The sequence below is a fragment of the Tachyglossus aculeatus genome, chromosome 2 (assembly GCF_015852505.1).
Source record: "Tachyglossus aculeatus isolate mTacAcu1 chromosome 2, mTacAcu1.pri, whole genome shotgun sequence".
NCBI classification, from domain to species: domain Eukaryota; kingdom Metazoa; phylum Chordata; class Mammalia; order Monotremata; family Tachyglossidae; genus Tachyglossus; species Tachyglossus aculeatus.
The window spans coordinates 136470849-136491312 of record NC_052067.1 but is presented as its reverse complement, the minus strand read 5'-3'; the positions used below and the strand labels follow the sequence as shown (position 1 = coordinate 136491312).

At 47.2% G+C, this 20464-nt stretch overlaps 1 protein-coding gene across 1 annotated transcript; it reads right to left on the bottom strand.

Moving 5' to 3' along the window:
* Positions 1 to 25: 25 nt before the first annotated feature.
* LOC119943311 (putative olfactory receptor 52P1) lies at positions 26 to 1764 on the bottom strand. Its single transcript, XM_038764170.1, has 2 exons — positions 854 to 1764; positions 26 to 152 (listed from the first exon to the last, which is right to left on the bottom strand). The coding sequence occupies exons 1-2, from the start codon at positions 1762 to 1764 to the stop codon at positions 26 to 28; spliced, it is 1038 nt and encodes a 345-aa protein (XP_038620098.1).
* Positions 1765 to 20464: the final 18700 nt, after the last annotated feature.

Sequence of the window (20464 nt, the reverse complement as noted above, 5' to 3'; positions counted from 1 at the left end):
GCCTCTGTTACTGGCCCACCCCCGGCTACTCAGGAGAGCACTGGCCACTCAGGTCCCCCTGTCCACAGCTGCCCAGGCTGTGTTTGCAGCTCTCCAGGCTGGCAAGTAGAGCTGGAGACTTGATCAGGACCTGGTAGAGTGGAAGGCCTGTCCTGGGGGGAAAGAAACCATACCCAACAGTTGCTCTCGGGTAGAATGCTGGGGGGCAGGTTGGGAGGGCTGCATAGAGAGAATGGAATAGACTCCAAACCAACAGCGCCCCCTACTATCTCCACATTCAGTTATTTCCTACATTCCTGGTCATTATCTTCATCTTCTAACAACCCAGCGTCTACCCAAGGATAGCCAACCTTCCACAGAAGTCATACGAGTACAACATTGGACAGCCGCTTTGTTTGACCCAAGGATCTATCAATCAATCAATCCATTAATCCATTCATGGTATTTATTGAATGCTTACTTTGTACAGAGCACTGTACTAAGCGCTTTGGAAAGTGCAATGCGATAGAGTTGGTAGAGATGATCTGAGCCCACAAGAAACTTACAGATCACAAGGAGAGACAGGTGTTGAAATAAATTGCAGAGAGGGAAAATAATAGAGTGGAAAGCAATTTACATAAGTGCTGGGGGGTTGGGGTGAGTAGCAAGTGCTTAAGGGGAACAAAGCCAAATGCATAGTCAACACAGGGGGAAGAGAGGAAGGGAAAATGAGGACTTACTCTGTCTAGCCCAGAGGTTGGCACATTATAAGAATTAGTTCAGTCAGGGAGCAAATGGAGCAGAAAGGGCTGGCCTCTGGCCCCTTCCCTTCATTCTCCACTGGGCATATGTCCCAGGGCAGTGGCCCAGGTACTTTGTGACCATGTCCCGAATCTCCTTTGTCCTCACCCCAAAGATGATGGGATTGAACAGAGAAGGGACAAGGAGGTAGAGGTTGGCCAGGAGGACATGGCTGTGGACTGGGATTGAGTGGCCAAAGCGGTGGACGATTGCAGAGAATAGGGCAGGGCCATAGGTGATGACAGCGACTGAGAGTTGGGAGGAGCAGGTGCTGAGGGCACGGAGGCGGGCCCCATGGGAAGACAACCGCAACACGGCCCGCAGGATCAGAGCATAGGAGACCCCGATGAACAAACAGTCAAGGCCCACCACCAGGACGGCCACGAACAGGCCGTAGATACGGTTGGGCCCGGTGTGCCCACAGGCCATCTTGACCACGGCCATGTGGTCGCAGTAGGTGTGGGCGATGACTGTCCGGCAGAAGGTCAGCTGTCTAAGCAGCAGAGGGAAGGGAAGAATAAGCCCCACCCCTTTGGACAGTGCCACTAGCCCCAGACGGCACACCAAGGAGCCGCTGAGCACAGTTGTGTAGCGCAGGGGGTCACAAATGGCCACGTAGCGGTCGAAGGCCATGGCCACCAGCACGGTGGAGCGAACCACTGAGGAGCTGTGGATGAAAAACATCTGGAGCAAGCAGGCTTCCAGGCTGACATCCTGGACGCCGAACCAGAGGAGGCTGAGGACCTGGGGCATCATGGACAGGGTCGACACCAGGTCAGCCAGCAAGAGCATGGCCAGCAGGTGGTACATGGGCTTGTCCAGGGTAGACTCTGTCACTAGCAGGAACAGGATGGTGCCGTTACCCAGGAGAATGGCGATGAACATGAAGGAGAAGGGCAGAGACAGCCACAGGTACAGGTCCTCCAGGCCGGGAATGCCCTTCAGGATGAAGGTTACAGGTCTGGTCTGGTTGAACCTTGGCATGTCTGGCTGTTCTGGGCAAACGTGGTTTGGGAAGCTCTCTGGTCCCCTGTGAGAGGACTGTTGATGGAAATACTTCTCAGTACCTGGACACTGGAACTGTCCACCTTTGCTCCTCTTGCCTCTCTGCAGTTCAAGGTCACCTCCTCCAAGGAGCTCTCCCCAATTAGCCCACCCATTCCCTTATCACTCAACAAAACCTGTGAGGCTTTGATCCCCTTCAATTTGTGCTTACCATACATTCCTGTTCAGGTATCCTGGATTTGGAAGCTGGGGGTCAGTCTGTATGTCTGTCCTGTCTCCTTTCTCCTCCCCATCAGACTGGGAGAATCCCAGCATCTCAGAAAAGGATAATGGACACCCAGTACGGACTTGATGATAACAATGATGCTACTTAGTCTGTAAGAAACATGGTCTAATGGATAGACTACCCCTTCTAGGAGTCAGAATGGATAGAATACCCCCTCTAGGAGTCAGAGGGCCTGAGCCTCTGCCACTTGTTTGCTGTGTGACCATGGGTAAGCCACTTCACTTCTCTGTGCCTCATCAGTAAAATTCTGAGGACTGTGAGGCTCAATGTTGAACATGGACTTTGTCCAACCTGATTATCTTGCATCTATGCCAGCACTTAGTACAGTGCCCGGCACAGAGTAAGAGATTCACAAATGCCATTTTAAAAAAAAATCCTGAGGTTGGTATTGTATCTTTTATGTATTTTGACTACTCTCCTAAGCTTCCAGCATAGTTCCCTGCACTCAAGAAGTTCCCAGTCCACCCTGAAAGTGATGACAATGACAATCACCAGCAATACCTTCATCATCTTCATTCTACCAACTCTGTTGTTTTTTTAATATTAATGGTATTGTTGAGTCTTACTATGTGTCAAACACTGTTCTAAGAGCTGGAGTAGGTGCAAGTTCATTAGGTTGGAGACAGTTCCTGTCCTACTTGAGGCCCAGAGGCTAAGTAGGAGGGAGAACAGGCATTAAATTCCCCATTTAACTGTTAAGAAAACAGGCACAGAGAAGGTGAGTCAATTTCCCAAGGTCACAGAGCAAGCAATTGGGAGAGCCGGGATTAGAGCCCAGATTCTCTGACTCTTAGGCCTCTGATCTTTCCACTAAGACATGCCCCTTCCCCAGTCCCTCTTGTATTTTTGCATTGTACTCTCCCATGTGCTTAGTGTAGTGCTCTGCACGCATATACCAGTGATGATCATTACAACTTTCATCATCATCATCATCATCAATAGCACCTCCTTGGTCCAAAGCCCTCCTCAAAGAATTTGAGGGGCCACAGAAGAAATGAAAGGTGTGATCCCTGCCTTAAAACACTTACAATCTAATAGGGAGCACAAGAAGGCATAATAGACACAAATTCCTTAGTTATGAGTGAGAGAAGATGTAAAGAAGAACTATTAAGACAATGAATAAATCAATCACCCTAAACAGGTAAGTACATAAGAATGCCAAAGAGCATGAGGGGCTGCCATGGCTGTGAAAGTGGAGGTCTCAATCAGTTTGCAGTACCTAGGCTTGATTCCACTTATGCCCCTTAGTCTTACAGTCCATTTTTGATGGCAGTGTGCCAGCCTGGTCTGCCGGTGCCACCTGACATCTAGCTTTCAGATGGACTGCAGATATTTCTAAAGCCTTCAGACTTGCCCCCTTTCATAACAACAACAACAATAACAACAACAATAATAATAATAATAGCAGTATTTGTTAAGCACTTACTATGTGCCAGGCACTGAATTAAGCACTGAGGTAGATACCAGCAAATTAGGTTGAACATAGTCTCTGTCCCACATGGGGCTCAAAATCTCAATCCCCATTTTACAAATGAGGTAACTGAGGCTCAGAGAAGTGAGGTGATTTGCCTAAGCCCACAAGGCAGATAAGTGGAGGAGCTGTGATTAGAACCCATGACCGTCTGACTCCCAGGCTAGGGCTCTATCCACTAAGAGGACGGGCCTGGGAGTTAGAGGTCATGAATTAAAATCCTGGCTCTGCCACTTGTCTTCTCTGTGACATTGGGCAAGTCACTTCACTTCTCTGTGCCTCAGTTACCTCATCTGTAAAATGGGGATTAAGAATGTGAGCCTCATGCAGGGCAGGGACTGTATTCAACCTGATTACCTGGTATCTATCCCAGCACTTAGAATGGTTATTATTATGTCATGCTGCTTGAAGCACTTGGTATTCACCTCACCCTCAGACCAACAGCACTTATATATACGTAATTTATTTTAACAACTGTCTCCCCTTCTAGTTTTTAAACTTCTTGTGGGCAGGGAATATTTCCATCAACTAAGTTTCCCAGTAGTCTCCCAAGTTCTTAGCACAGTGCTCTGTACACAATAAGCACTCGATAAGTAGGATTGATGGATCAATTGATTTTAAAAGCACCACCCTGGTCATTGGGCTGAGATGTCAAACCATTTCCAATGACTAATTCCAATGTTTCCCACCCCCAGTGCCAAGAAGCTCTTCTTCACAACTCACCTAAATCCTTCAGTCTCACTTTAATTCCTTTCCCTTTCTTCTGCCTTGGCAGGAGGCAGAGAACACCTTGTCATTCTTCTTCCATAACCCCCTCTCCTTTCTCCTTCCTGAAATCCTCTTCACTTACTGAATGTAAGGCTGCTTTCTTCATATGACCAGGATTCCCTCAGAGGTCATCTTCTCCATTCCCCTGCATCCAAGATAGAAAGTCCCTCCCCTCACCCAGATGAGATGGCTATCTAGCTGTTCCTCTGTTCAGTAATCTGTTCAGTACAGAGAAGCAGTGTGGCTCAGTGGAAAGAGCCCAGGCTTTCTAGTCAGAGGTCATGGGTTCAAATTCCGACTCCACCACTTGTCAGCTGTGTGACTTTGGGCAAGTCACTTAACATCTCTGGGCCTCATCTGTAAAATGGGGATGAAGACTGTGAGCCCCACGGGGGACAACCTGATTACCTTGTATCTACCCCAGCACTTAGAACAGTGCTTGGCACATAGTAAGAACTTAACAAATACCAACATTATTATGATTATTATTATTAATCTCTGAGCATGGAGATTCTACACCCTCCCTTGGCCACTTACTCCAGTGTTTAAACCCTCTGAGCATTCAGGAAGCTCCTCTTTTCACCCATCCTTTATTTTTCCCACTGCAGCTATAGTCTGTTCATTCATTCATTCAATCATATTTATTAAGCGCTTACTCTGTGCAGAGAACTGTGCTAAGCACTTAGGAAGTACAAGTCAGCAACATATAGAGATGGTCCCTACCCAACAATGGGCTCACAGTTTAGAAGGGGGAGACAGACAACAAAACATGTAGACAGGTGTCAAAATCATCAGAACAAATAGAATTATAGCAATATTCATTCAATCATATTTACTGAGTGCTTACTCTGTGCAGAGCACTGTACTAAGTGCTTGGGAAGTACAATGCACATCATTAACAAAATAAATAGAATAGTAAACATGTACAAGTAAAACAAATAGAGTAAGAAATAAATACAAGTGCTGTGGGTTGGGGAAGGAGGTAGGGCAGATGGGGGGATAGGGAGGAGAAGAGGAAAAAGGGGGCTCAGTCTGGAAAGGTCTCCTGGAGGAGGTGAGCTCTCAGTAGGGCTTTGAAGGGAGGAAGAGAGCTAGATTGGCGGATGTGTGGAGGGAGGGCATTCCAGGCCAGGGGAAGGATGTGGACCGGGGTTCTATGGCGGGATAGGTGAGAACGAGGCACAGCAAGGAGGTTAGCGGCAGAGAAGCATAGGGTGCAGGCTGGGCTGTAGAAGGAGAGACAGGAGGTGAGGTAGGAGGGGGCTAGGTGATGGAGAGCCTTGAAGCCGAGAACAAGGAGTTTTTGCTTGATTCATAGGTTAACAGACAACCACTGGAGACTTTTGAGGAGGGGAGTGACATGCCCAGAGCTTTTCTGTACAAAGGCAGTATGGGCAGCAGAGTGAAGTATAGACTGAGGTGAGAGACAGGAGGATGGGACATCAGATAAGAGGCTGATTCAGTAATCAGTCTGTTAAGTCTGCTACAAACAGAGGTAAGGATGGGTCAGTGTCCACCCAAGGAAAATCTTTCCTAAACTTCAAGAGGGCTCTCCAGTTCCTCATCCCTTCCTCATCCTTTCCTTTTGTAAGCTAAAAACCTTCAGTTCTCTTTAGGAATCTTTTAATAATTACAAAGCTCACTGTGGGCAGGGAATACGTCTGTTATAGTCCTAGATTGTTACTCTTCCAAGCTCTGCACACAGTGAGCTCAATAAATAGGATTGATTGGTTGGTTGATAAATACATAAATAACTTTTTTAAGTGCTTACTGTGTACCTTCACTGTACTACACAGTGGGGTAGCTAGATCATCAGATTAGACAAAGTCCCTTTCTCACATTGCACTCAGACTCTAAATTGGAGTGGGGAGGATTTAATCCCCATTTTACAGATGAAATGAAAGAGACACAGAGAAGTTTAAGTGACTGACCAAGGTCAACACAACTTGCAAATGACAGAGGTGGGATTAGAACCCAGGTCTTTCTTATACCCAGATCCTTTCTCTTTCCACTATATCACACTTTTTTCCATCACTTTAATCAATCTGGGACCCCTATAAAGATCATCTGGTCTCTGAGTCCTTGACCAATCTTGGGTCCCCATTACTGTGGAAAGCTGCGGACCCCATCCAACTTTCCAATGGATGTGGTCAAGGGTCAGCATCCTGCCGCACTCACCTTGCCACTCTGCCCACTCCACACTCTCATCTGGTACAGAGCCTCTGCTGCTGGCCCACCTCCGGCTGCTCAGGAGAGTGTTGGCCACTCAGATTTCCCCATCTGCAGCTGCCTAGGCTGCGGTTGCAACTCTCCAGGCCGGCAAGTAGAGCTGGATGCTTTATCATGATCTTGAGAGGAACCCCGCCCATCTGTGGCTCTCAAGCAGATGGTGGAGGACAGGTAGGGAGGGCAGGATGGAAAGGATGGATCAGAGTCCAAATCAGCAGGAGCTCCCAGGGGGCAGAGGTGAGGTGGAACACAGATGCTCCGCAAAGTCCTAGGCAATTTCTATGTCTCCCTAGACCCCAGCATCTCCTTAGGAATAGCCAACCTCCCTCAGAAGTCACATGCTCCCTTTCACTGCCCTTCCATCTAGAACCTCCTCCTGCTCCAACCTTCCCCCTTCCCCAAATACTGCTGAAAATTTTACCTCTTCCAAGAGGCATTCCCCTATCCAGGGCATGTCATCTCATCAGATATCCTAAGTACTTTATACTTAGTACTTAGATTACAGTCATTTCTGCTACCACGTGATAGTCATATTCTCCAACAACCTCACCTTATGGACAGTTCTCAGTCCTTGACAAGTTCCGTGCTTCTGTACACAATCATTTTGTCCCTCACCAAATTTTTCTGTGTCAACTTGTGGATCAAGTATTTGTCCAGTTAGAGACATAACATTTCACCCAAAACGAGTAATGAAAATGCATGTTAGAGCAGACTAAGTGAATCTTCTGCCTCAATCTCATCTCTTTCACCATCAACCCCTTGCTCATGTCTTCTCGCCTGCCTGGAACTCCCACCCTGTAAACTCTCTCCCCCTACACATCCACCTGAACACCACGCCCCATTCTCAAAGCCCTACTAAAGACATAACCCCTCTGTTCTGACTATTTGGGTGTGTACCCCTTAAGCATCTTGATACCCCAGCCCCACAGCATAGACTACTATTTCCCCATCTGTGATTTATGTTAATGTCTGTTTCCCCCTTTAATAATCATTAATAATTATGTTATTAATTAAGTGCTTATGTTGTGTCAAGTATTGTAGTAGGTGTTGGGGTAAATACAAATTACTCAGATTAGACACAGTAGTCCCTGTCCCACATGGAGCTCACAGTCTAGAAGAGAGGGAGAATAGGTATTGGTTTCCCATTTTACAGATGAGGGTACTGAGGCACCAAGAAGTTAATTAACTTGCTCGAGGTCACACAGTAGGTAAGTGGCAGAGCAGAGATTAGAACCCAGGTCCTCTCACTCCCAGGCTCATCATGCTCTTTCCATTAGGAAACACTGTCTTTCACTCTTCAAACTGTAAGCTACATGTGGACAAGGATCATGTCTGCCAACTCTATTATGTACTCACCCCGTCACCTAGCACAGTGTCCTGCACACAGTAAGTACTCAATAAGTACCATTAATGGAATGACTGACATCTCCAAGAAGCCATTCCTAAGATCTCTTCCCCCCACATTTTCTCTCTCTACTCTCACCCATGCACTTAGTCCTACCCTTTAAACACTCCCACTCCTACTCTCACAGCACTTATGAACATATCCTAATATTTGGTTGCATCTCTTACCTGTAGTTTAGTCTAATACCTGTCTCCTCTATTAGTTAGAGGTCAGTGGGGTGAGGGAGGGGGGAGACAATGGGGCTAGGGGGTTCGAGGAGGGAGTTAAACATCAGGAACAACATTCAATTAATCAATCAATCAATCAATCATAATTATTGAGCACTCACTGTGTGCAAAGCACTGTACTAAGCGCTTGGGAAGTACAAGTTGGCAACATATAGAGACAGTCCCTACCCAACAGTGGGCTCACAGTCTAAAAGGGGGAGACAGAGAACAAAACCAAACATACCAACAAAATAAAATAAATAGAATAGATATGTACAAGTAAAATAAATAAATAAATAAATAGAGTAATAAATATGTACAAACATATACATATATACAGGTGCTGTGGGGAAGGGAAGGAGGTAAGATGCGGGGATGGAGAGGGGGACGAGGGGGAGAGGAAGGAAGGGGCTCAGTCTGGGAAGGCCTCCTGGAGGAGGTGAGCTCTCAGTCCAGGCCTGAGGCAGAATGTGGTCAAGGAGCCATTGGCAGTATAGATGAGAGGTCTCTGTGGGAGAGCGCTGATTGATTGATTTAAAGCCGATAGTAAGGACTTTCTGTTTGATGCCTAGATGAATGGGTTTTTGAGGAGTGGGGAGACATGGATTGAATGATTAAAAAAAAATCCAGGCAGCTGTGTGAAATATGGGCTGGATAGAGGAGCAATAGGATGCAGGGAGGTCAACAAGGAAGCTGATGAAGTAGTCAAGCTGGGAAATGATGAGTGTTTGGATCATTCATTCATTCATTCATTCAATTGTATTTATTGAGCGCTTACTGTTTGCAGAGCACTGTACTAAGCACTTGGGAAGTACAAGTTGGCAACATATAGAGACGGTCCCTACCCAACAGTGGGCTCACAGTCTATAAGGAGGATCAGGGTGGTAACAGTTGGGATGGATAGGAAAGGGCAGATTTCTGAGTTGCTGTGAAGGTAGAACTGACAAGATTTGGTGACAGATGGGATATGCATCCATCTGAGTGGAGATGAGTGGAGTATAATGGTTATGGGCTTGTAATAATAATAATAATAATAATAATGGTAATGGTTAAGTGCTTACTATGTGCCAAGCACTGTTCTAAGTGCTGAGCACTGTTTTAAGCACTGTGCACTGTTCTAAGCGCTGTGAGACAGAGAGGGTGTCTACATCATCATCATCATCAATCGTATTTATTGAGCGCTTACTGTGTGCAGAGCACTGTACGAAGCGCTTGGGAAGTACAAGTTGTAGGAGATACAAGTATCTCCTACAGTGATAGGAGAGTCAGTAGAAGAACAGGGTTTGGGTGGGAAGACAAAGAATTCTGTTTGGGATATGTTAAATTTGATTTGTCAGCTGGACATCCAAGTAGAGATGTCCTGGAGGCAGGAGGAAATGCAAGACTGCAGAGATGGAGGGAGATCAGGGTTGGTGATGTAGATTTCAGAATCATCATGGAGAAAGGGTAGATCTTGGCTCCACCTCTTGTCTGCTGGGTGACCTTGGGCAAGTCAGTTAACTTCTCTGTGCTTCAATTACCTCATCTGTAAAATGGCGATTATCAATCAATCAATCAATCAATCATATTTATTGAGTGCTTACTATGTGCAGAGTACTGTACTAAGCGCTTGGGAAGTACAAATTGACAAAACATAGAGACAGTCCCTACCCAACAGTGGGCTCACAGTCTAAAAGGGGGAGACAGAGAACAGAACCAAACATACCAACAAAATAAAATAAATAGGATAGAAATGTACAAGTAAAATAAATAAATAAATAAATAAATAGAGTAATAAATATGTACAACCATATATACATATATACAGGTGCTGTGGGGAAGGGAAGGAGGTAAGATGGGGGATGGAGAGGGGGACGAGGGGGAGAGGAAGGAAGGGGCTCAGTCTGGGAAGGCCTCCTGGAGGAGGTGAGCTCTCAGCAGGGCCTTGAAGGGAGGAAGAGATTATGTCTGTGAGGCCCATGTGGGAAAGGGACTGGGTCCAACCTGATTTGCTTGTACCCACCCCAGCGCTTAGTACAGTGCTTGGATTCTCTCCTCCTTAACTTCCATCTCCAACCGCTCACTCTTCACTGGTTCCTTCCCCTCTGCCTTCAAACATGCCCCTGTCTCTCCCATCCTAAAAAAACCCTCTCTTGACCCCACCTCACCTTCTAGTTATCGCCACATCTCCCTCCTACCATTCCTTTCCAAACTCCTTGAACGAGTCGTCTACACGTGCTGCCTCAAATTCCTCAACACCAACTCTCTCCTCGACCCCCTCCAGTCTGGCTTCTGTCCCCTACATTCCATGGAAACTGCCCTCTCAAATGTCACCAATGCCCTCCTGCTTGCCAAATCCAACAGCTCATACTCTATCCTAATCCTCCTCGACCTCTCAGCTGCCTTCAACACTGTGGACCACCCCCTTCTCCTCAATACGCTAACCAACCTTGGCTTCACAGACTCCGTCCTATCCTGGTTCTCCTCCTAACTCTCCAGTTGTTCATTCTCAGTCTCTTTTGCAGGCTCCTCCTCCTCCTCCCATCCCCTTACTGTGAAGGTTCCTCTAGGTTCAGTTCTTGGTCCCCTTCTGTTCTCTATCTACACTCACTCCCTTGGTGACCTCATTCACTCCCAAGGCTTCAACTATCATCTCTACGCTGATGACACCCAAATCTACATCTCTGCCCCTACTCTCTCCCCCTCCCTCCAGGCTCTCATCTCCTCCTCCCTCCAGGGCATCTCCGTCTGGATGTCTGCCCGCCACCTAAAACTCAACATGTCCAAGACTGAAGTCCTTGTCTTCCCTCCCAAACCCTGCCCTTTCCCTGACTTTCCCATCTCTGTTGACGGCACTACCATCCTTCCCATCTCACAAGCCTGCAAACTTGGTGTCATCCTCGACTCCACTCTCTCATTCACCCCTCACATCCAAGCCGAACCAAAATCTGCCAGTCTCAGCTCCGCAACATTGCCAAGATCCGCCTTTTCCTCTCCATCCAAACCGCTACCCTGCTCGTTCAAGCTCTCATCCTATCCCGTCTGGACTACTGCATCAGCCTTCTCTCTGATCTCCCATCCTCATGTCTCTCCCCACTTCAATCCATACTTCATGCTGCTGCCCGGATTGTCTTTGTCCAGAAATGCTCTGGGCATGTTACTCCCTTCCTCAAAAATCTCCAGTGGCTACCATTCAATCTGCACACCAGGCAGAAACTCCTCACCCTCGGCTTCAAGGTTCTCCATCACCACGCCCCCTCCTACCTCACCTCCCTTCTCTCCTTCTACAGCCCACCCTGCACCCTCTGCTCCTCTGCCATTAATCACCTCACCGTGCCTCATTCTCGCCTGTCCCACCATCGACCCCCGGCCCACATCATCCCCCTGGCCTGGAATGCCCTCCCTCTGCCCATCTGCCAAGCTAGCTCTCTTCCTCCCTTCAAGGCCCAACTGAGAGCTCACCTCCTCCAGGAGGCCTTCCCAGACTGAGCCCCTTCCTTCCTCTCCCCCTCGTCCCCCTCTCCAACCTCCCATCTTACCTCCTTCCCTTCCCAACAGCACCAGTATATATGTATATATGTTTGTATGTATTTATTACTCTATTTATTTATTTATTTTACTTGTAAATATCTATTCTATTTATTTTATTTTGTTAATATGTTTTGCTTTGTTCTCTGCCTCCCCCTTCTAGACTGTGAGCCCACTGTTGGGTAGGGACCATCTCTATATGTTGCCAACTTGTACTTCCTAGGCATTTAGTACAGTGCTCTGCACACAGTAAGTGCTCAATAAATACAATTGATTGATTGATTGATCTACCTGAGACAGGTGATTGCTGGCCTGTGGGGGTGGAGCATGAAGGGAGGTGTGGCTTTCTCTCCCTGTTCTACCCAGTAACAAGCCTGGACCAATCATTGACTGTTAAGTAGAGCCCCAGCTGTCAAACCTAAGGCAGATAAAAGGCGTTTATTTTGAATCTCATGGGGGCACATGCAAAGAAACAGCACAGAGGCATGCCGAAAGAGGGGACACCTGAAGGCAGCACGGGGGCACCAGAAGCAGAAGCATGCAGACAGAGGCATGCTGAAACGTAGAGAGAAGCAATCATTGGAGCAGCAGAAGCAGCAGGAGAGCAGTACTCGGAAGCAGCAGATGGCAGCAACACTTGGAAGCAGAAAGAAGAAGCATTTGCGGAATGGTCTCCTTTGACCACAGACTGGTATTGGATCCTTGGGTGGTGGAGTGATGAGCATATGTATGTGTCACTCTTGTGCATGCTGGCAAAGCTAAGTAAAAAACCTTTTGCAGTAACCTTGGTGATCAGAGGTGTGGTTTGAACTCTACTACATTCATTCATTCAATTGAATTTATTGAGCGCTTACTGTGTGCTAAGCACTTGGGAAGTACAAGTTGGTGACATATAGAGACGGTCCCTACCCAACAACGGGCTCACAGTCTAGAAGTGGGAGACAGACAACAAAACAAAACATGTGGACAGTGTCGTCAGAATAAATAGAATTAAAGCTAAATGCACATCATTAACAAAATAAATAGAATAGTAAATATGTACAAGTAGAATAGAATAATAAATCTGTACATACATATATCCAGGTGCTGTGGGAAGGGGAAGGAAGTAGGGTGGGGGGGATGAGGAGGATGCGAGGAAAAAGGGGGCTCAGTCTGGGAAGGCCTCCTGGAGGAGGTGAGCTCTCATTAGGGCTTTGATGGGAGGAAAAGAGCCAGCTTGGTGGATGTGTGGTGGTGACTACGTGTCACTGAGGCTCCCCCGGTCCAGGAAGGTCCTGGTTGATACAGGTTGGGGGAGCTCATGACACCCCAAGAGACCAGCTGGGTCTCTCAGGCTTTCTGGAAAAGTTCAAGAGGATGGCTAAGTGATGGAAGAAGATCTCTGGGGTTTTGAAGAGTTGAGGGGAGCCCCTAGGGAGGCCCAGTGGGTGGCCCAGTACAATCAAGAGGTTCTATAGGGACACAGGAAGGCAGAGCTAGAAAGGGCATGTTGATAGAGGCTCCAGTCACAGTGAGTCTCACATAGAGTCTAAACTCTGCATTCCACCATGCAATCCTGTGCTCCCCAAATTGTCTCTCCTTTCCTACTCCTTCCATCCCACAGTTATCACCGCCACTTCAATGGATGGGCTTTGTGAGTCTTTGCTAGGATTTCAGAGAGCTGGGGAAAGCTTGTTCCATTCTAGCAGAGAACTGTAGTAGGAGGGATGCAGGTTAGAGGGGCTGGAAAGATTTATTGACAGGAAAGTTGGGGAAGATTTTCAAACAAGAAGGAGGAGGGATGGAGAAAGACCTTGTAGCTCCTTTCTCTGTACATCTAGAAGGACAAGAGATCTTCAGCTGCCTGTGATGGGGTAAGGGTAATGATGATGATATTTGTTAAGCACTTACTATGTGCCAGGCACTGTACTAAATGCTGGGAGGGAGACAAGCAAATCGGGTTGGACACAGTCCCTGTGCCACGTGGGGACCATTTTACAGATAAGGGAACTGAGGTCCAGTGAAGTGAGGTGACTTGCCCAAGGTCACCCAGCAGACAAGTGGAGGAGCTGAGATTAGGACCCATGACCTTCTGACTCCCAGGCACTGGCTAGGCCCTGTCAGGAGACACGGGGATTGAAGAGTAGACCTTTGGAGGGAATTTACCATCTAGGGGAGTAATAATGATAATAATAATAGTATTTTTAATCACTTACTATGTGCCAAGAACTGTTCTAAGTATTGGGGTAGATACAACTTATCAGGTTGGTCAAATCCCTGATCCCACATGAGGCTCACAGTCTCAATCCCCATTTTACAGATGAGGCAACTGAGGCACATAGAAGTTAAGTGATTTGCCTAAAATCCATACAGAAGACAAGCGGCAGAGTTGGGATTAGAATCCATGACCTCTGACTCCCAAACCCGTGCTCTTGACACTAAGCCATGCTGCAGGAAGAGAAGAGGAGTCTCCTCTAAACTGTAAGCTTGCTGTAGGCAGAGAATATGTCTACCAACTCTGTTATATGATTATATTGTACTCTCCCAAGTGCTTAGTACACTGCTCTGTATGCAGTAAATGCTCAATAAATATAATTGATTGAGGGACTAGGGTTTAGGTCATTTGGATTAAACTATCATAAATCAAAGGTCTCTCCCCAAATTTATCTCCAGGAGAAAATTATCCACACTGGAGAAAGAGACTGCAATAGAGACCAGGCACATCTTGAGGTGGGTAGTCCGGGAGAAGATGTGTTCAACAAACGCCATTGGTTGATTGATTGATTGAAGAGATGAAGCTTTGATGAGGTGCCCAGAGTCTCACCCACGCCCACGGGTGCATCAGAAAGTGTTATCTTTGGGGTTTGAAGCCACTAGCTCAGCTTCTCTGAGACCCCCGGTTTGCCTCCTGAAAGCCCTTGGAAAGCAAATGAGGTTGGAAAGGAGGGAGGGAATGAGGAAAGGACTGTTTGGGGGCTTCCCAATCCAGCAGGCCCCTCTCTGTGACCCCATCCAGGTAAATGACTGGTTGGTCCCCCTTAAGGCTAGCCATCCTCACTTTGGCCTTCACTGACCTCGGCTGCTTTATAAACCTGCAGGGGGGTCTGCTCCTGCAGGGACAGGGCCACTGGTTGTCAGCCCGGGGCCATCATAGAACAAAAGCAGCATGGCCTAGTGGAAAGAGCACGGGCCTGGGAGTCAGAGGACTTAGGTTCTAACCCCGGCTCTGCCAGTTGCTATGCTGTGTGACTTGGTTAAGTCACTTAACTTGTCTGTGCCTCAGTTTCCTCATCTGTAAGTTGGGAATTAAATCCTATTCCCTCCTACTTATTCATCCATTCATTCAATCATATTTATTCATTCATTCAATTGTATTTTTTGAGCACATACTGTGTGCATAGCACTGTATTAAGTGCTTGGGAAGTACAAGTCGTCAACATATTGAGACAGTCCCTACCCAATAATGGGCTCACAATCTAGAAGAGGGAGACAGACAACAAAACAAAACATGTAGACAGGTGTCAAAATCATCAGAACAAATAGAATTATAGCTATAAATAGAATTCTTACTGTGTGGAGAGCACTGTACTAAGCTCTTGGAAAGTACAATTCAGCAACAAATAGAGACAATCCCTGCCCACAGTGGGCTCACAGTCTAGAATGGGGGGACAGACATCAAAACAAGTAAACAGGCATCAATAGCATCAAACAAGTAGAATTATATATATATATATACACAAGTGCTGGGGGGATAGAGCAAAAGGAGCAAGGCAGGACGATAGGGAGCGGAGGGGGAGCAGAGAAAAGGGGGGGCTTAGTCTGGGAAGGACTCCTGGAGGAGGTGAGCCTTCAGTAGGGCTTTGAAGGGGGGAAGCGTGATTGACAGATTTGAGGAGGGAGGGCATTCCAAGCCAGATGTAGGAAGTGGGCCAGGGGTCGATGCGGGACAGGCAAGAACGAGGCCCAGTGAGAAGGTTAGCACCAGAGGAATGGAGTGTGTGGGCTGGGATGCAGAAGGAGAGAAGGGAGGGGAGGTAGGAGGGGGTAAGGTGATGGAGAGCTTTGAAACCAATAATGAGGAGTTTTTGCTTGATACGGAGGTTGATAGGTAACCACTGGCATACCCAGAACGTTTCTATAGAAAGATAATCTGGGCAGCAGAGTGAAGTATAGACAGAAATGCGGAGAAACAGGAGCCCCAAGTGGGACAGAGTCTGCGTCCAATCTGATCAACTTGAAACTACTACAGAGCTGACAATTGGCATTGTTGGGATTTGAATGCATGACCTTTAACTTCCAGGCCCGTGCTCTTTCCATTGAGCCATGCTGCTTCTCAAGAATAAGTGTTAAAGAAATATGATTGGTTGGAATGTGAGGAGGGAGAATCTCTTATGTTTTTCCCTTGGAGAGAGAGAGGGAATCCGAGAAAATGAGGACTATACCAGCTGTCCTCCCCAAACCAGGCAGATTGTGATCTTCCTTCTTCCTTGTTCTTACCTCTTTCCAGGGAAAGAGACTGCTCAAACACCTTCAGTCACTCCATTTCTGAATGAACCCCCCAACCATTTAGAAAGTTTTCTAGGTAATCATTACCAACAGGATCTTCATGATCATCATTACTACCTCACCATCATCATTATCATCATCAACATCATTTTCAACCCCAACTTCTCATTACCTGCTTCTCTCCTGCCAAGGAGACTCAGTCACATAACCTAGGGCCTGTCTCAAAACAGCTCTTCATTCCAACGCTTTCCCCATTACATTATTAATCCCCAGAGCAAGTTTTAGCTGGAATTTCAGGTCCCTGCTTTTAAAGACATCATATGCTTTTTCCCTAATCACTAAATCCCCAATTCTAAGCCCTCCAGCTCCTTAGTCCAGTCTCTTCAAAAGACTTTATTAGAAGCCAAGTGTTCTAATAAAATGACATTATACATTTCTGTCTGCTTGCAATTTCTCCTCAGACAAAGGTTGTGTATTTCCCGTCTCCTGACATGTGAACATCACCTCTTAGTATTCTGCAGATCACCTGTAATGTCACATACATATCTTCAATATCACCTGTGATATCATGTGTCTTTGTCTTGTCTGATGCTCGCAAGTCGTTTCAGATCTATAGCGATGCCATTCATTCATTCATTCATTCATTCAATCATATTTATTAAGTGCTTACTGTGTGCAGCGCACTATACTAAATGCTTGGAAAGTACAGTTCAGCAACAGATAGAGACAGTATACCCAACAATGAGCTCATAGTCTAGAAAGGGGGAGACAGACAACAAAACAAAACAAGTAAATAGGCATTAATAGCAGCAATATAAATAAATTGAATTATAGATATATGCACATCATTAATGAAATACATAGAATAATAAATACGTACAAATATACACAAGTGCTGTGGGGTGGGGAAAGGGGTAGAGCAGAGGGAGGGAAATGGGGTGATGGGGAGGGGAGAAGGAGCAGAGGAAAAGGGGGGCTCAGTCTGGGAAGGCCTCCTGGAGGAGGTGAGCTTTCAGTAGGGCTTTGATGGGGGGAAGTGTGCTAGTTTGGTGGATGTAAGGAGGGAGGGCATACCGGGCCAGGGATAGGATGTGGGCCAGAGGTTGATGGCAGGACAGGTGAGAACGAGGCATAGTGAGGAGGTTAGCACCAGAGGAGCGGCGTGTGCAGGCTGGGCTGTAGAAGGAGAGAAGGGAGGTGAGGTAGGAGAGGGCAAGGTGATGGAGAGTTTTGAAGCCAGTATTAAGGATCTTTTGCTTCATATGAAAGTTCTAGACTGTGAGCCCGTTGTTGGGTAGGGACTATCTTTATATGTTGCCAACTTGTACTTCCCAAGTGCTTAGTACAGTGTTCAGCACACAGTAAGCGCTCAATAAATACGATTGAATGAATGAATGAATGAAAGTTGATAGGCAACCACTGGAGACTTTTGAGGAGGTGGGTGACATGCCCAGAGCATTTCTGTAGAAAGATAATCCAGGCAGCGGAATGAAATATAGATGGAAGTGGGGAGAGACAGGAGGTTGGAAGATCAGAAAGGATGCTGATGCAGTAATCCAGTCGGGATATGATGAGGTAGAGGTTTGGATGAAGAGGAAAGAGTGGATCTTGGTGATTTTGTGAAGGTGAGATCATCAGGTTTTGGTGACGGATTGGATGTGTGGGGTGATTGAAAGTGCGCCCACCTCCATCTGCAATCGTTCTGGTACTATAACCATAGAGTTTTCTTGGGAAAAACATGGAAGTGGTTTACCATTGCCTTCCTCCAAGCAGTAAACTTGAGTCTCTGCTCTCAACTCTCTCCCATGCTGCTGCTGCCTAGTACAGGTGAGTTTTGACTTGTAGGACTTCCACTCACTAGCCACAGCCCAAGATAGGAATGGAATGAGAATGGCTCTACTTGACTCTCCCTCCCATAGTCAAGGCTGGTAGAGTACTGGAAACTCTCCAGATGCAACCCTGTAAGGGGGATATCATGCATATCACCTGTGATATCACAATGATCATCTGAAATACCACAATGATCACCTGATATCACATACCACATCTGTGATACCACATACATCATCTGCAATATCACACACATTCTCTGCGATATCACAATGATCACCTGCAATATTAATCAATCAATCAATCAATCAATCAATCGTATTTATTGAGCGTTTACTATGTGCAGAGCACTGTACTAAGCGCTTGGGAAGTACAAATTGGCATCACATAGAGACAGTCCCTACCCAACAGTGGGCTCACAGTCTAAAAGGGGGAGACAGAGAACAGAACCAAACATACCAACAAAATAAAATAAGTAGGATAGAAATGTACAAGTAAAATAAATAAATAAATAAATAAATAGAGTAATAAATATGTACAACCATATATACATATATACAGGTGCTGTGGGGAAGGGAAGGAGGTAAGACGGGGGGATGGAGAGGGGGACGAGGAGGAGAGGAAAGAAGGGGCTCAGTCTGGGAAGGCCTCCTGGAGGAGGTGAGCTCTCAGCAGGGCCTTGAAGGGAGGAAGAGAGCTAGCTTGGCGGATGGGCAGAGGGAGGGTATTCCAGGCCCGGGGGATGATGTGGGCCGGGGGCCGATGGCGGGACAGGCGAGAGCGAGGTACAGTGAGGAGATTAGTGGTGGAGGAGCGGAGGGTGCGGGCTGGGCAGTAGAAGGAGAGAAGGGAGGTGAGGTAGGAGGGGGCGAGGTGATGGAGAGCCTTGAAGCCCAGGGTGAGGAGTTTCTGCTTGATGCACAGATTGATCGGTAGCCATTGGAGGTTTTTGAGGAGGGGAGTAATATGTCCAGAGCGTTTCTGGACAAAGATAATCCGGGCAGCAGCATGAAGTATGGATTGAAGTGGAGAGAGACACGAGGATGGGAGATCAGAGAGAAGGCTAGTGCAGTAGTCCAGACGGGATAGGATGAGAGCTTGAATTAGCAGGGTAGCGGTTTGGATGGAGAGGAAAGGGCGGATCTTGGCAATGTTGCGGAGCTGAGACCGGCAGGTTTTGGTGACGGCTTGGATGTGAGGGGTGAATGAGAGAGCGGAGTCGAGGATGACACCAAGGTTGCGGGCTTGTGAGACTGGAAGGATGGTAGTGCCGTCAACAGAGATGGGAAAGTTAGGGAGAGGACAAGGTTTGGGAGGGAAGACAAGGAGCTCAGTCTTCGACATGTTGAGCTTTAGGTGGCGGGCGAACATCCAGATGGAGATGTCCTGAAGGCAGGAGGAGATGCGAGCCTGGAGGGAGGGGGAGAGAGCAGGGGCAGAGAGGAGAGAGCAGGGGCAGAGGGAGAGAGCAGGGGCAGATTAAATACAACCCCTGTGTTATTACATTCATCATCTGCAGTATCACACATTTCCCCTGTGATATCACAGTAATGATCTGCAATGTCACCTAAAACACCTGTGTAATTACATCCATTACCTGAGATATCACATATGTACCCTGCAATATCACATCTTTCAGTCACCTATACGGATGCAATGTCAACACAGAAACATAATGCCCAGTCTCAGGGAACTCATTGGCACATGGTCTCGACAGAATTCAAAGTTCAGAGAGTCTGTTCCTTCTCCACCCCCCCACCCACCCCCACCTCAGTTCCCCTGCCCACCTCATAGACACCTGTCGGGTTCCCTGCAATGATCATTTGCCCAGCAGCCTACCCAGTAATCTCCAGAAAGGAGCCTGGATTCAGACAGTAGTGGCCTCTAACCACAAGCTCAGGGAACATTTTACAAGGATCTGACAGTTCACAACTGAGCAGCAGCTCACCACATCCCTGGCTCCTTCATGGAAACAACAGCTTCCATCGACCTGAGCACTGGTCGATAGCCAGTCAATAGCCCCACTGTGTGGCTCAGGGTCCAGGTGGTTGAGTGAGGCAGCTTAAGGGGGACAGTATCTGATGATTCTGCAAAGGGCCAATACCCATAGAAAGTTGCCACCAAGCTGCCAATTCTGCTCCATTACCAGTCAGGACAACTGCAGCAGGAGGGATTTCAGTGGGAGGGGGCTGCTTGACTGGGGCCATGTTAGCGAGGGAAGTTGTGTTAACTTGTACTTCCCAAGTGCTTAGTACAGTGCTCTGCACACAGTAAGTGCTCAATAAATATGATTGGTTGATTGATTGTGGAGTCTCCTTGTGGGGACCATGTTAGCGAGGGAAGTTGTGGATTCTCCTTGTGGAATCTTCTACAGGAAACTCCCATCTGGTTAGGCTGGTTGTTCTGCAAGTCATTGAAGGGAGGAGACGGATGAGACAACCGCAAGGAATCTCAGCCTGGCCCAGAGATCAGTGATGAGGGGGGTGAAATTC